The sequence below is a fragment of the Physeter macrocephalus genome, chromosome 8 (assembly GCF_002837175.3).
Source record: "Physeter macrocephalus isolate SW-GA chromosome 8, ASM283717v5, whole genome shotgun sequence".
In the NCBI taxonomy this organism is placed as follows: Eukaryota; Metazoa; Chordata; class Mammalia; order Artiodactyla; family Physeteridae; genus Physeter; species Physeter macrocephalus.
This window is the reverse complement of record NC_041221.1, coordinates 109,724,262-109,741,426: the sequence shown is the minus strand read 5'-3', so window position 1 is coordinate 109,741,426 and position 17,165 is coordinate 109,724,262. Positions and strand designations below refer to the sequence as shown.

The following is a 17,165-nucleotide window of genomic DNA, read 5'->3' as shown; positions in this document are numbered from 1 at the left end:
CCTCTTTCCGAGGATATCTCCCTGCCCCTGCCCCACAATAAAATACACACACACACACACACACACACACACACACACACACACACACACACACACACATATACATGAAAAGGATTTAAAAAAATCAATTCAGGCATATCTTCAAATAATTCCAGAGAAATCCAGATTCTTCTCCAAAGCCTACAAGAATATAGGTGATCTAGCCAGAACTATTTTCTCTGACCTCACCTCCTTCCGCTCTCCCCTTGCTCAATGCACTCCCAGCCACGTCTCCTCCTTGCTGACACACACCATGCATGCTCTGGCCTCTGACCTTGACCCTTATCAGTCCCACCGCCTGAAATAATCATCCTCATCTTTGCATGGCTCTATCCCTCCTTGCATTCAGGTCTCAGTTCAAAGATTCCTGCAGACAGGTCTTCCCTGATCAGTATAATAGCAACCCTCCCTCCTTCATTCCTCTTTCCTCCTCTTCATCACCACTGGATCTCTTCATCACCATCACCTCTTCATCACCACCACATACATCCGGCACGTGTATTGCCTGTCTCCCTCTAGAATGTAGTATCCATTAAAACAGGGACTACATCCATTTTGTTTCTGTATCCCCACACCAAAGAACAGCACCTGGCATACAGAAGGCACACAGTGTTTGCTGAACAGAAAAATGAACGAGGAATACAGAGTAAGTTACTGTAATAATGACCAAACTCAATTTCCTCAAATGTGTCCTTTAACCAAAATATATAAGTGGTCAATCCAACACATCTGTCACACTATAATGGCAACTGCTGTTTGGTCCAACAAGTAAATTTGAAGTTTGTGGTTGCCCTCTGTCACATATTGACTAGGTACTGGCAATATTGTGATGGGTTTCACTCTGTCCCTGCCTTCAAAGATCCCATGGTCTCCCAGGGAGGCTGTGGATAATTAAAGTAAGTGTTGTGAACACAGATGAGGGAAGAACAACTAAACTGGGAGGTTGGGAGGGACCCAGGCAGAAGCAAGAAGTCATCGCAAGTGTGCCATGTATTCTCTGGACAAGTCCACACAACCCACAGGAAACAGGGACAAGCAATTACTCCCACTCCTACCCTGCAACCAACCACAGCACTCCGTTGCTTTTCTAATTGACAGGCAATCTTTTTTCACGTTGGCATTCTTCCCTTGACAACTACTTCAATATTTCTCACAAATCCAGCTGGAGTCGTTCACTGACATGCACACACACTGAGGCTTTGTGAAACTTTCTGTTCTCAGGTGATGGAACACCACAGCCTTTGGCTTAAGATGCATTTGCATCTGGGGCCCCATATGTCCCATCCTGTGTTCCAAGCACTGATCAAACTTCCTGACAAGCAATCTGCCTCAAAATATCCCACCAGCCAAGGCACTGAGTAGCTTTACCGTTAAGATTTTTCCAGCCCAACAGACTTTGATTGCTATTTACAAAGTTAACAACCCTAACCTACAGCTTTTTGCATGACAAGTAGAATCAACAGCTGCTAATGCTGAATTTTTTTTTTTCCTAAATTGTCTCAAAGTTTAACTTCTCTGCTGAGTTTCAAAAATATCTTGAAAGACTTACATATATAAAGTGCTTTATAGCCTCAGTCATTCCTTATGATAGTGCAAACCTTCCAAAAGGTGGCTTCTAGTGCCCCATGAATTAATTTTGGCTGTTTCGGTTCAGCAAGAGAAAAAGGACATTTGCTAGAAAAAGAGGACAGCTTTGTGGTCCCAGTAAATATTTACTCTATAAACTGAACTTCTTTTTATCTGCATAATCCAGGTTATTCTCTTCTTGTTTCTTTCAAGAATGAAAGATGGCCACTGCTAGGAATTTGGATGTGGCTGGGGGAGATGAGAAAATAATTGCAAATAATTTATCTCTGCCATGCCACCCCCTCGCAGATGTAAAAATTCACATCCTAACTACTATCAATTTGCTGTGTCTTTTTTTAGCTTGTCTGATTCTGTAATCTTGCCAACATAAACCTCTTTCCCAGAATCTGGAGTTTACTTAAAACGTCGTAATCTTGGTTTTCTGAAATTTGATTCCTTGGATCAAAACCTAAATTTGCAATCTTTGTTCATCAACAACTTCTTAATCTTTCCGTAAATGCAGTTTTTATTTTCCAGTTACAGTCTGGCTTTGGAGGAAGCCTTCCACATGACATGCACTGGTAAATTAGCTTCAGGCAGCTGTTAAAACAGCACCTTGAGTTTATTTCCTGAGTAACACCATCATATTCCCTACTCTGGATGGGTGCCTCCACTCAAAAGTTCTGGCACCTCAAATCTGGTAGCCATAGTCCTGTAAATAATTCATCAGCATGAAAAGTCTTGGGATTAATTTTGAAACTTCCTGCCTGGACAAAGCACTTCAGAATCAAGGTTCTCGCTCTGCTTTCAGGTCTGTGGCCGTCTCAGTTCCTGGTCTCCTGCCTGGTCTTTGACTAACCTCCTCCCCTCACATCTCACTAATCCTTCCCCTGTTTCTTGACTACCACCTGGTTCCAGCCATGCTTGATCTACTGGCCCCGCCCACTGGACTCCACTCAGGGTCTTGCCGGCCCTTTCGGCACCTGCTTCCTCAGGACCGGGCCACCAGCAGCTGCCTTGCCACACAGCCCCGGCCGACCACTTCATCGGCTTTTTCATCAAACTCAGCGCTCTGCAGCCCCACAGTGATTTAGCCAACCGCAGTAGAAGCCTAGAGCCCCACCTGCAGGGGTAAGAGAACCCTAATTCTTGTCACAAAGGAAATCTTATTCTCATCTGGCACCTCAGATACTGTAGCACTAATTCCTCAGACGCCTCAGGGCACACAGGCAGTGGGACAGAGGTCATGGCGCCGCTAACTCCCTCGCAGTAAGTGGAAACAGAAGGAAGGCCTTCCTGGATGATGATTGCCCGATTCCTTATTAACAAATCTGCTCTAGAAAATCAACGTCTACAATTCTTCAGCCACTTGAAGGTGACAGCAATGAGCATATTCATACCACTCTTATCAAAAACATTTATCTGGGTATTGCGTAGAGATTACAATACAAATGAAGTCAAACAGGCTTATTAGAAAGAATACTCCCTCCTAGGAATACGTGATCAAAAGCTGAGAGCACAGAAATGACTCTTCTAGGAATTCACTCTGAAGAGAGATCCTTAACCAATAAAAAAATTCATGTGGGACGATTTCAGCACCATTTGTAACTGCCAAATATTGCAGGCCTAAATATCTAGACAGAGAAGTCCAGTTGAATAAACTACGGTATATTTACCAAATGAAGTACTATGAAATTGTAATTGAGAATAAAGAAAATTATGAACTAAAAAAAAAAAAGCTGAGAGCAGTAACAGGAACTAATGAAAGGAAACAGTGGAGGAATGGCAGACTCTGGAGAAAGACTAACTACCTGGCCTCAAATCTTGAGGTCACCATTAATAGTCTGTGCAATCTTGGTAAGGGTTTTCACCTCTTTATGCCTTAATTTCTCCACCTGTAACATGGGCATAACAGCATGTATCTCATAGAGTTTTTGATAATTAAGCAAGTCAATACCTGGGCAATGCTTAGAATGTGTTCCTTACTACAAACCACTAAATTAACAGCTAAAATGACAAAATAAAATGACAGAAACTACTGCCAGCCATTGGGAATTAAGAGATCAGGGTTTTAGACATGGCTCTTGTTTTGTGGCCTCTGGAGTAGATTAAAAATGGTTGCAGATTCTTTATCACATCCCCCTTGAAGAGGTGGGATCTATTTCTTCACCCCTTTGAATCTGGGCTAAGCATATAGCTGCTTTAACCAACAGAACACACAGACATGACCCTGTGCCAATTTCAGTCCTACATTTTAAAAGAACTGGCAGCTTCCACCCCCTCCTTGGAACCCAGCTGCCATGCTGAGAGGAAACCCAAGCAGAACCTGGGCAGGCCCGTGTAGAAGAGAAGTGAGGTGATCTCCCAGTCCACAGCCAGCACCTGCTTGCCAGCCATGGGACTAAGCCATTTTGGAAGTGGATCATCTAGCTGGGGTCACAGACACAAGTCTTCCCACCCTGAGCTCTGCCCCAAACTGCGAAACCATGAACAAATAAGATTGTTATTTGAAGCCTTTAAATTTGGGGGGCAGTGTGTTACACAGCCATTGATAGCCAAAAAAGCCTCAGACCAAGCACTTAAATCACTTTCTCAAATTTGATGTTTATAAAAAGGGAAAGGGAGAGAAGAGGCAAGGTGTTCATTCAAACATCTGTAGAACACCTACTATGTGCCAGCCTCTGTGACAGGCTGTGACACTGTTATTCTGATGCTTATGGTCTATGTCTAAGACAGACATTAAACAACTCATTACAATGAAGCGTGATTCCATAAGGACAGAGGAGTATAAAGAAGTAGAAATGGGTGTGGGAATACCAGGTGATCTCAGTCTCTGCCAACCCTGATATTTTGTAACTTCATGGTTTAGAGCAAGTACATCTGTGAGACGGCCACTTAAAGACAGTCATACAAGATAATCTATCTAGAGAACAATTTTCTCCTATATAAATCCACTTCTTAATCAGAGTATCAACGAAGATGTGGGTTTCAGTAGCTACGCAACAAGTGAATGGTGAAAGCATGAAAAGTCGCCTCTATAGCCTGCATTCAGGAGTGGAATAATCTTATGAAAGAGGCTTTGAATAAAAAGAACAGAGTAAGGAAAATATGATTTTCTGGGGCAACAGAGGTTTCAAAGTAAATAGTGATGGGAGAATTTTACCTATTCATTGCTTAATGTTTAAAAAGCAAAGGATATACGTTGATTGCTTTGGACAAGAGGTTTTAGTTATTCCTAGGAAAGAACAAACCCTTAAATATAAATTTTTAGTTTGCTGCATAAATAGGCAGCTGTCTACCAGGCAAGCAGATCCAGTCCACAGCTATTTTGTGAAGATGAGTAAATTCAAGTCATACCCTCATAACGCTGCGCCTTAAGACATCTTCCTAAGGTCTGAATTATTCTAAGAACCAAGAAATGTGATTGTGACAGTAAAATAAGGTTCAACTACATACTGGTCCCACAAGTTTTACCAAGACAAACGGAACTAACTGCTGACGGAAAACCCATGGCGACGAGGAAAAAGATTTAGTGGCCTTCCCTTGACACGGTTTGGGAGAACTCAATCTAACGCTGCTGAAAGTGTGTCCACTCAGTTTCTTGATCGTGGGGGAGAGAGCCTGAAAGTCAAACATTTAATTTTCTAAATACTTTTGATTTGGCTGATGCTGAAGTCCTTTCTTAACCGCACATTCGGAAAAGAAAAATACCCTTTGAGTCTTTGATAGGGAGAGCTATTAGCCAAGAAAAAAGAATAGCCAATTCATGCTTCTCAAGTTTTCCTTCTGTAGTACTGTTGTCAATGCTAAGGACTAGTTCACTTTGGTTAAAGTGTTTAGACCTGATAAAATCATTTGTGGTCATTGAGAAATGAAAATATTTTGAATGTCCATAGGTAGAAACAATTATACTGTCTGTTATAATCATCTCACAGGATCTTAAACCGCTATTGTTCAAAACAAAGACACAAAAGGAACACATTCATGAATTTCCTGTTTTTCCATTTTAAAGCCCTCAAACATACCGTGAACACCTCATGCGCAAAACCCAGCTAGGTCTCCTGATCTTGTATCCCTCACACCCAAATCCCTCCTGCCTTTCTTGCACCCAAGCATTCCTGGAGCACTGCAGGCGGAGCTCACACCTCAACTGCTGACCAAAGCTAGCTGCTTTCAGGAATAGGACAAGCAAATTACAACAAAAAATTGATTCCAGTCACTCCCCCTCGTTTAGGATGTTATGGCATCAGTGTCAACAGTACTGTCAAAGAGTCAGTGACTCCTGCGGCGAGAGAACCCTTGTAGAAGGGGTAAACTCACAAGTCAACACCAATGCGAGAGGACCCTTGTTTATGATACCCAGGATAATGCTAGGCCCTTTCACAATTCTTCCTGCCCCTGAAACGCCTGGTGAGCGTCAGGTTGAATCTGACCCTACGGTGACCTCAGACAGCTTTGAGGCTCCTGAGCACCAAATAAGAGATATGGCACCAAAGGGGGTTTTTATTAGCTCTGCTTTCAGGTGAGAAGGAGGAACCGACCACGAAAAGAGAATGGCAACTTTGCCCCCCGGGACATTAAAGTAAAACCAGTGTTTAAGAGAAAAAATTACAGTGAAAAGAAGAAACTCTACATCATAGACCTTATGTGAGAAATACAAATTAATTGTATTCAGATCTATGGATTCATATGGCTACTGCCCTATGGATATTATGGAAAAGGCAAATGCTACAACTGTTGCCCATGATGAAGTGAACTGAGATTTAGGGTCCACAAGGTATGAATCACACATCTCCCCTTTGCTTACAAATTCTCTTTACATATACCCTAATTGAAAATATGTAAAAAACTAAAAATAACTAACCTTACACTCCACTGCAATTACTCAATCTGCAGGGAAACTCAAGACCGGGGGGATGGAGTGGCAACTAAATCACTGAACCTAGAAAGAAGGCTGGAAAGAGGGCAAGAGGCAGAAAATGTGAAGGACATGGTTGGGGCAGAAACTTGTTTACTTTCTTAGGGACAAAACTATGTCCTATAATGCTCTAGTACTACAGCTCCAACTAAAGCAGGGGCCACGAAACACCCTCAGCTCTTTCACCTGGCCACAAGTTTCCAAGGAACACTTAAGGAGTGGATAAAACCAGGCAAAGAATGGAGAGTTTTAGTTCCCACCTGAGTTTCACAGATACTCTCAGCTAATCCAATGCGCCCACTGACCGCGCCAGGGCTCTTCAAGTCAATCCTGGCCTCCTCTCTCTCTCTTCAGCCTTCTAACTACCTTCATCCTAAATCTGTGATTCACTTTTGAGCAAAGGTACCTGAATAGCACACTTCAGGTGACAGAGAGTTAAAGCTGCCACGCAGAAACAAACAATGTGAAGGACCTGGCAGAGACTCTGCAAGATACGTGCCTTTAGTTTCTTATTCTAAAATGTCCTTAGAAGTCAAAGGCTTCTCCTAACAGTGTTATTAATGGAGTAGGGTCGTGGGTTCTGTTTTAGATCTGAAACCTCTCCCTGCATGTAAAATTGGCAAAAATCAGTTAGGTCTCTGAGCCTCTTCCCCCACCTCCCGTTTTTAAGTGAAGCCCCCACTCTTAGCATCTCCCCAGCTTTCTACATCACAGGGAAAACCACATGGATTAGGAAATGCCTCTACCTCATTTGGCCAACATCTCAAAATGCTATCTCAAACTGGAGCAGGGAAGGCTCAGCACCAAGCCACTTAGAGCACCAGGCAGGGGCTGACTGTATTCACTGCTGGATACCAGCCACAGACCTGCTCGGATTTCCCCCATCTACACCCCCCTCGCTTCCCCAGCACCAGCCCTCACCCCTCAAAGAGGGCTCCATCCTTTCCTTTTCCCTTCACTGTCGGTCATCTGACATCACCTCTATCTCCCTTCCACTGTCTTTATACGGTGCCTTTTCTCTCTTCAGCCATACTCAAGAAGCACAGACCACGCTGCCCCATGAATGGCTCAGTGATGATGCTAAGAGGAAAACCCACAGCCACCAAGTCTCCTGCTGCAGATAGATTTCCTCCTCTTCAGAGCACCGTTCTGTGGGTTTCCCATCACACTTTTCAGGTATTCAAAGCCTGCGGGGTGGGGACGGGGGTCGGAGAATGTGCCAGAGGCACCCCTACGGTCATCAAAAAAGGTGGCCTCCAGCATCTGACCACTCATATACTTGCATACCGTTTGATGTTGCCTTAATCTCAAAGCTGGCCTCCAGCACTCAGAAACTGCAAGTGCGCTTGCCTCAAAGACTCAGGAGTCCAGTCCCGGGCAGGAAATAAAGTTCTAAGCCGCTTTGATGTGCTTCCTTCTCCACTCTCCTCCCCAACGCGGGTCATTCGTCTCAGCCAAGGAGAGACCACCTTGCCTGAACTGAACCAAACGCATCACACGTGGGAGCCTGCGGCCGACTCAGTACTCCAATGAGCTCCCCGGCCCCACCAATTTACTCACCATCAGATTAAGCTCAGCTGGGATCCCCATGTATTTTGCCGACTACGAAAGGTTATGTGGTTACATACACTGGAGGAAGGGGGGGGGGTGGGAATGGACAGGGCACCCTGAGACCACGCAGAGTAAAACGCCTTGGCGACGCGGTGAGAGCTTGTTTCTTTTTTAAGCCACTCGTCTCAGACTGAAATACCAAGCCAGTTCAGGTCATTTCCTGAGTAGCACAACAAGTTAAAACAAGATCCAGAAAATCTATTTGTCTTTAATTGTACCGCCTCCAGACTGGGAGCGCGAGGCGGGTGGCGTGTAGAAAAGTGGGAGACGGGGAGGGAGGGGGATTTGTCGCAAAGCAAATGCCTAAGAAACCAGAGCTCCCGACCTCAGCTGTTTCTTACCTCACTCAGCTCGGCCGAGTTGTCGTTTCCATATTTCATGGCAACTCCAGAATTCATGACTGCACTTTTCAGAGCCGAGCTCCTCCTCCTCCAGGTCTCGGCGCTTACGAGTTGGGTTTAACAGGCTGGATATCCACTGCTTGGTCCCTTCTGGCACATTTTAGTCTAGACAGCCATTTTCACCCAGGACAGTGGTGAAGCCCACACGAAGGATGCAGGCACTCCGAAAAGGAACAGAGCCGGCTCGCGTTTCACGGACGAGCCATTGCTGCAGAAGGCTGGGCGGCGAGGCGCGCTCGCAGCGGCCGGGCCGGCGCGGGGACCCGAGGCAGTGCCACGCTCAGCGCCGCCTCGCGTCTCCTATGGTGCCTCGCCGCCCCCCATGACCAGCCTGGAGGGCAACCCCGGCAGGATCCGGCCTCCCTGGAGGGCTTCCCGAAGAAACCAGGGCGGCGGGTCGAGGAAAGTCCGCGTCTCGGGTTCCGGGGAGGGAAAGCAAGCTAAGAGAGCGCCGGAGCGCGGCTGCACTTCACGCTGAAGTTTCCCGTTTGAATCCTCGGGAGTTGTAAGTGCTCTGATTGAATACAGCTGTCTAGCTGCTGGCTACGGGGTGAGCGGAGGAGGCGGGGCCAGAAAGAGAAAAGGTGGGGGGAGGGGGGGAGGGAGGCGGCTAAGCAGAGGAGACCTCGCCGGGAGAGCAGGCATCCTTCCAGCTCCCTGCGATAGTAATTGCAGGACCCAGGTCCAGGAGGAGAGAAGAAACAGGAAAAGCCACCTGAGTAACTGTGCAGAAAAATTAAAAAACAAAACCCAAAACACTTCCCTCCTAGTAGCCACTTTCCATAATTTAAGAAGGTCAAGACAAATCTGAACACTGTACATCAGGCAGCGCTGTGCACTTCTCATGGTACATTAAGATTTTACAAGATTGTGGGGCGGTCATTTTCCCTGATCAGTCTAAAGTCGACACTTAGGGTGTAAATTCACCGTCAAACTCCCCCCACCCACACCCCGGGCAGATTACAATTTCTGCATGTTCTTAGTAAAGATTAAGATGCTCCATCACATGAAAGACAGGCCCAAATTTCCCATCCTCTCAAACCCTCAGTCCTTAAAAATATTACATTTCCCATCCACTTCAACCCTCAGACCTTCCTTAGAAATCTTACAGCTCATCTGGGCAGAGCTAGATTTGTATTTCTGGGGTTTGGAGTATGAATCAGGAAAGATTCAGGAGGCTGTTAAATTCAGTGGACTCCTGGAATCAGAGCTCCCCTGCAGCCTTGAGTTTCACTGAGGTAAAAACATTCCTCTGTGTGTGGCAGGGTGGGAGGAGAGAGCTAGAATTTTTCCCTCCATAAAGGTTAAAGTCCCACTGAACTTGAGATGCACTGAAAAATATTCTGATCCTTTAACAATAGGTCTGCTGGATTGCTTTAAAGGCCTCATCAGTCACTTTATACACAATGGGAACAAAATGTCTCCATCCCCAGTGACAGACCTTGGCACTTCCTGAAGCCCTCTAATTAATTAAGCCATTAATTTCCAAGGCTGCTTTTTTTTTTTAATGAAGTAGGATAGTTATTTTGCTCTTTAAGAAGAAGGAAAAAGCTTGACCATTTGCATAGATCTTCTTACTCCTATGCCTTCCTGTTGAGTTCATTCATTGCCTGATGAAGGCTCTACTGGGATGAGGAAGAGTTGGCAGCTTTTTTGGAGCACCGGTCCCAAGTTCTGGGACACTGCCAGACTAGCGCACATTAGGAGAAGCTCTCCAGCACGGGGAGGGTTTGGGAAGCCACATTATTTTACTTATTTAATTCATTAAAAACTGTTGAGAACTGTGTGCTTGAAGATGGAGATGGTGGTGAAAGAATATAAAAATATAAAGAAGACTCAAGCATCAACCTGCCCATAAGGTGTTTATAGTCTCATAAACAGAAATGACTATTCTAAATATAAATAGATACTTGCCATAAAAGCAGAACAAATTAAGACCTACAGCAGTTCAGAGGTGGGAAATAGGATTTTGGCTGGGTTGGGTGGGAGAAGAAGACTGTGAAGGACTCTTAGAAGAAGCAGCATGAGTTGATATTTGAAGAATGGCTGAGCCCAGCACAGATGGGGAGTGAGGAGAAGGTATCCCATGATGTGGGCCCACTGTGAGAGAAAGTGTGGATGGAGACGGGAATGTGCAAAGCATGTGTGGGGAATGGGAGATATTCCATTCTGGAATGGGACTTGGATTAGAAAGTGAGTTGAAGCCAGATCATGGACAGTTTCGAGTGCCAGGCTAAAGAAATGGGCCTTCCGATTGGCAATGGAAAAAAAAAAAAAAAAAAAAGCCTCTAAAGGTTTTCAGGCAAAGAAATAATAGGATCAGAGAGAGCTGTGCTTTTTTAGACATTCCAGTGGATTTGTATCACACTCATTTGTTACTCACACACTCATGAGTAACTAACATGAAGTCAAGTAGACTAGTGTTGAGTGTGATTCTGGTGTTTAAAGAAACATATTTTTCATACTAGATGGCCCTTAAAAACCAAGCAGATGACTTCATCTGGTGTTCAACCAAAAGAAAAGTGATCTGTTCCAAGAGTGGAGGAAAAATTGGCAGTACTGAACTTATTAAGAAGGAATATGTCTGCAGATTCTACTTTATGGACAGTATAAGGCATTTTCAAGAGCAGTATTGATTATATGGGATTTTCTTCTTAAACACTGACTTTAATACTTAATCCCCACATAAGCTGGAACTCCACTACAATCTGGCATCTAAATGTGGTAAACTGGAAGTAGGAAATGGACATGCCAATTGGACTATCCCAACAATCCAGCAAGAGGCTAAAAAGGCCTGAATTGAGTTGGGACAATGGAAAAGAACCAGAGGTTCGTTTAAGATGTAAGAGGTTCTAATAGAAGGATAGTAAACAGAAACTGTAGTGGAAAGAGGAGAACTTAAAAATGACTTGTAGATCTAGAACTTGACTGACTGGGGTTTTCAACAATGTTCTCAATAAAAATACATATTCCAGAGAAGGAATAGGTTAAGAAGGAAACTACATTTGGGATATCATAAGTTTGAAGTGGCATCTTTGTAAGTTTGAGGTGGCATATTCAAGTGGAAATGTTTAGAAGGAAGCTTGAAATGGAGCTATAGAGGTAAGTCAAGGTTGTGATGGAGATGGAGGTTTGGGGTAACTCCTATTAGAATTATAAATAAAACCATGGAAACAGGTAAGGTTGCCAAAGAAGATAGGACAGAGAAAAGAGAAGTGCTCTGAGGACATTATCTTAAGGAACATCTTTTTCATGGAGGGAAAAGAATAAAAGAAGAAATGGTAGGAAAGGCCAGTTAAAGAAACAGGAAGATAACTAGGAGGACTCTGAGTCTGGGAGCCTAAGGGAGATGTCAAGACAGAAGGGAAAGCATCAATATTACAAGCTGTCGAGGGGGGAGAAGCCTGAAGACTGATAAAAGAGCACCTCTAAGACATTAATGTCCTTCAGAGATAAATCTCTACACAAGGAATGAAGAGGAACTAGGAGTAGTAACCATGTACTACTCTTTCCATTAATTTGATGGTGACTGCAAATTCAGAGATGGGAGAGTTTCTTCAGGTAGGTAAGCAACGTTGTGTAGAGGGTAGAATGAGCATATTTGTAGTCTGGGGCTAAAGGAAAACCTGAAGATACAGAGGAAAGGAAGATGGATCAAAGTTCTTGAAAAAGGAGGGAAGGAAAGGGCTAAGGACAAAAAATAATGAGCTTAGCTTTGGAGTAGGCTTGGAGAGGAGGAGAATTCAGATGCTCCTTCCAGGGAGGCCAGGAATAGTTGGGAGAGCTGGAGAATTTATAGACTAGTAAAGAGAAGCCTTCAGAGATACACAGTAACTAACAGCATTTGTTTGAAGAGCCATCCAACTTCCTCTGTGTGATTGTGGAGGGGTAATGAAGACTAATGAGAACTTATCATCAAATTTTAACTTAATAACAGGAAGACCACAGAACTATCTGTCAGTGCAAGGAGAACAGAGTAGTTGTGATCCCCTCCCCTGAAATTGTTCAAGCAGAGGTTCAAGGCTGGCGGACACACTGAAAGCCAGTGGTATAGAGAGTAGAGCTTCATGCAATCAGGGAGAGTCCAAATCAGTTTTCTTCCAATCTAAGATTCCATGAAACGAAGATTTTTTTTTTTTTGCATAGTTTAAATGTTTTGTGGTTTTTTTTGTGCCTCTTAGTTAGTTAGGAATCAGGCTGGGAATATCTACTATCAAGAAAGCTAAGATATTGCGGCAGACAAGAATGAAACTGGGTCAATGTCCTAAGTACGTTAGGAATGCAAGGAGCCCCTCGGCATGTCGTGTCAGCACGCCAAAGGAGAATGAAAACCCACGTGCATTTCCAATATAATGAGAAAGAGGTCGCAAGATTAGTGCTCACTGTAGTTTACCAAGTATATAACTGCATGCCTGCAAATCCTTTCATACTGTGGCTGCCTCAGCATGACCCCTCTAGAAGAGCTTCTCCAAGTTCGGCTTCAGCAGAGCGCAAGACCCTGTCCACAGAGGTGTGGACCGGAAGTGGCAGGGGAATTTATCAAGATGTGGGAGCAGATCGGGTGAAGGAGGAAAACCTGTCTTCCGATTGGGCAATGACCTGGGTTCCCCTTATTTCTGGCCTTGTCTTCCCAAGAGGCTAATCTCTTCGCATCTGGTTTCTGGGAGAAGAAGAGGAGGCAGTGGTAGTTCCAGGAGCATTTCTGGGAAAGCAGAAGTTGCAGTTTGCATGAGTGGATGGGTCTGTGCACCGATCACATGCTGTAGCACACTGGCATTGCCTTTCTGCTGTCAGGGGCAGGCTGGCCCCTCTATGTATGGCTGCTGACCTCAGTGAATTTCTACACAGTAGGGATTCTATTCCAGGTCTTCTCTGTACCCTACGTTGGTAATGAACATCAGATTCACTGAAGCAATCTTGGGTAAAAGTCGTGAACCTCCGGCATTAAGGAAATTGAACTTGGGGGCTGGCTGACCTAAGCCCTCGTCTCCATCCCTAGGGGGTCCAAGCCAGCCTTGCCCATCGCATGAGTCCACTGTGCTGAGTCACACTGTCCTCCTCCAGCCCACACAAGGAAACAAACTCCAAAATTGCCCCCTTCCCCCTTGACTCTCTTAAGCTAAACGCAACTTAGATACCTCAGATTTTAGGAAGAAAGCAGCCTGGTTAAGCTACTTCACACGAAGGTGAAAAATACTCATAATCTTCTCAACCAAGCCCAAAGTATTTGCATTGTAAAAGAGGATGCTTTGAAATAGTGCGAAATTGGTGGGATTTCCTGAAGAAGAAAGTGACTTTTCAGAGGAAAGGGGGATTTCAGAACCCTGTGGAGATGCAGGAAGTCCCAATCTTCTGCGTCCTTGACAGTCATAAAAGTCAGGGAGCCCTCAAAGTGTACACTCAAAAGAATTTCCTGCCCTAAATCTATAAGCCCACCCCCATAAGTCCAGAAATGCTCTCCGTAACCCAACTCCTGTGGCCGTCTGTTCAGGCACCAAGCCAGGTGCGGAAAGCCAGGACTGAGTCCCTGGCTGTGAGCCACCAGCCAGCCTCAGTGGCCTACCCTATCAGACATCATTTGCTCCAGGTGCCACAACATAAAGCATTCAGGAAGCATTGCACTAGACGACCTTGGCCTTGGTCTCCGTGTCCTCAGAGAACAATGTTAAAAACAATCACCTAGCTCGTCCCTGCGTTCCACTTATATCGGTGAGGATGTGCAGCAAGTTTGTGGTGTTGATTCAAAAAAGCAAAGCACCCGCTGTGTGCCAGACATTGTGCTGTGCCTTGGGATTCAGTGGTGTATGGGACAGGAAAAATCCTTGCTCTTACAAAGCTGGCATTCTTGGTGGAAAATGATTAATAAACAAATAAAGAAGATAGCTATAGTTTGTGATGGATGCTATAAAGGAATTAAACAGGAGCTACAATGAGGGAGAGCAGGCCCCTTAAATGAAGCAGTCAGAGAAGGCCTTGATGAGATGACATTTCAGCATGAAGGTCAAGAAGGAGCCCACTAGGCAGAAAGTGAGGGAAGATAGCCAGGCAGAAGGATGAGCAAGTGCAAAAATCCTGAGGCAGAAAAGGGCTTGACCCTTTCTCGTAAACTTCAAGTTTTTAATTTAATTTAAATTTCAACAAAAAAGTAGACACTATGATGGAACATGACGAAAAAATGATGGAGGAGTCCATGCAGTGTGTGTGTTGGCCATAGATTTCATTCTGTGTGCATAAAGATGCCACAGGAAGACTTTAAGCAGGGCAGAGATATGATCCAATTTATGTTTTTAAAAAGTAACTCTAGGGACTTTCCTGGTGGTCCAGTGATTAAGACTTCACCTTCCAGTACAGGGGGTGTGGGTTCCATACCTGGTTGCGGAGTTAAGATCCCACATGCCTCGTGGCCAAAAAACCAAAACATATCCAACAGCAGCAATATTGTAACAAATTCAGTAGAAGACTTTAAAAATGGTCCACGTCAAAAAAACAATCTTAAAAAAAAAAGGTAAATCTATTCCTATACAAACTTTACCACTAGGTAACCTAAAAAGTAGACAAAAGAAAGTTCCTCGTTTACATGAGTATTCCTGCAAATAAACGAAGAATTGATACAATTAGAATATCCCTATTTTGTAACCTCTAATGAATTAATAGATTTAGGCATAAAGCACAATGGCTACTAACATCACAAAAAGACATGCAATTAAACACATGACTTCTGATGGAAGAATACAATACCACCTGTGAAGCCATCTTAGCAGTTTTTTTTTAATTAAAAATTTTTTTTAACATCTCTATTGGAGTATAATTGCTTTACAATGGTGTGTTAGTTTCTGCTTTACAACAAAGTGAATCAGTTATACATATACATATGTTCCCATATCTCTTCCCTCTTGCATCTCCCTCCCTCCCCCCTCCCTATCCCACCCCTCTAGGTGGTCACAAAGCACCTAGCTGATCTCCCTGTGCCATGAGGCTGCTTCCCACTAGCTATCTATTTTACGTTTGGTAGTGTATATATGTCCGTGCCACCCTCTCACTTTGTCACAGCTTACCCTTCCCCCTCCCCATATCCTCAAGTCCATGCTCTAGAAGGTCTGTGTCTTTATTCCCGTCTTACCCCTAGGTTCTTCATGACATTTTTTTTTCTTAGATTCCATATATATGTATTAGCATACAGTATTTGTTTTTCTCCTTAAGGAACATGTTACGTTAGCCACAGAGATGCAATCAGCAAAATCTAGACTATAACTCTACAGGGCAAACAATCTGGTGTTTTAAACATGTAAATTGAAAGGGGGAGAAAAAAGCACATGAAGGAGTGAGATATCAATGGAAGGAGAACCTCAGAGACATATCAACCAGCTGCAATATGTGCTCCTTATTGGGATCTTGATTCAAATAACCTGACTGTAAAAAATTATACTTTATGAGACATTCAGAAATATACTTTTTGAATATTTGATGCTATTTTAAATTATTAATGTTTAAGGATATGTTAATGGCCTTGTGCTTATTTATAGATATATATTGAAATATTTAGGGGTGAAATGATATGATGTCTGGGATTTGTGTCAAAATCCTAGAGGAGTCAAGGAGATCAATGGGATTTTCAATGAAACAGACTGCCATGAATTGATAACTGCTAAAGCTGGGTGACAGGTGTAGCTCATGCTACTCTCTCTCTGTCCACTTGTGTATGTTTTAGAATCTTCATAATAAAAAGCCAAAAAAGGACAATTTTACCTTTGTGTAAAGAATGGGTTGTAGCATGATAAATGTAGCAGAGCAAGGAAACTTGTTAGAAGCTATTATAGTTGTAAGAAGATGCCTGTGGCTTGAAACTCAGTAAAATCAATGAAGATGGTAAGAAATGGATGAACTTGAGATATATTATTTAGGTAAAACTGACCCCAACTTGGTGAATAATTGGATGTAGGTAATGAGATAGAGAGAGGAATCAGGATGACTGTCAGTTTTGGGGTTGAACAATTGGGTGTGGGGAAGGACTGGGTTTGGGGGAATCAATTCTTCCACTTTAGACACATTAAATTGGAGATTCCTATTTGACATTTAAGAGGATGCCAACAGCAGTTAGATAAATGAGTTTGGGGTTCAGGGGAGAGTCAGGCTAGACAAATGGATTTGGAAGTCATCAGCATATAGATTATAATTGATGCTGAAAGCCACAAGAACACATGAGGTCACCTAGGGAGAGAGTGAGTAAAAAGATGCAGTCCCAGGACTTATCATTGAGATGCTCCAATATTCCCGGATAGAGGAAGAGAATCCAACAAGGAGATCAAGAAAAAGTAACCAGTGACAAAGAGCAAAACTGAAGATATGACCTCATAGACACCAAGAGACCAGCGTGTCAAGGAGAGTTGCAACCTATGTGGAATGCTGCTGAGAGTTCAAGAAAGTGACAACAAAGAAGTGTCCTTTGGTAATGGAGATTACTGGGGACCTTGAGAGGAGCAATTTCATTAAGTGGTGGTGATGGACAGAAGCTAGATTAGTGTGGATTGAATAGTGACTAGGAAGTGAAAAAGTTGAAAGAGTACATGGAGGTAACTTTTTTTTTTTTTTTTTTTTTTTTTTTTTTTGGGTATGGGGCCTCCCTCTGTTGT

General features: G+C 43.7%; 1 protein-coding gene across 5 annotated transcripts in view; it reads right to left on the bottom strand.

Moving 5' to 3' along the window:
- Positions 1-9,043, bottom strand: part of MCC (MCC regulator of WNT signaling pathway) — a 296,048-nt gene extending 287,005 nt beyond the window's left edge. For 4 of the 5 annotated variants that reach the window (XR_008618101.1, XR_008618100.1, XR_008618099.1 and 1 more), the window contains exon 1: positions 8,476-9,015. Coding sequence is in view for 1 of the 5 variants with exons in the window: in XM_024120283.3 (XP_023976051.1) it covers positions 8,476-8,532 (57 nt within the window). In the remaining 4 variants the exon portion in view is untranslated. Of the gene's footprint in view, positions 1-8,475 lie in introns of all 5 variants that reach the window. The other variant, XM_024120283.3, reaches the window with a different exon arrangement.
- Between the last annotated feature and the right edge of the window lie 8,122 nt (positions 9,044-17,165).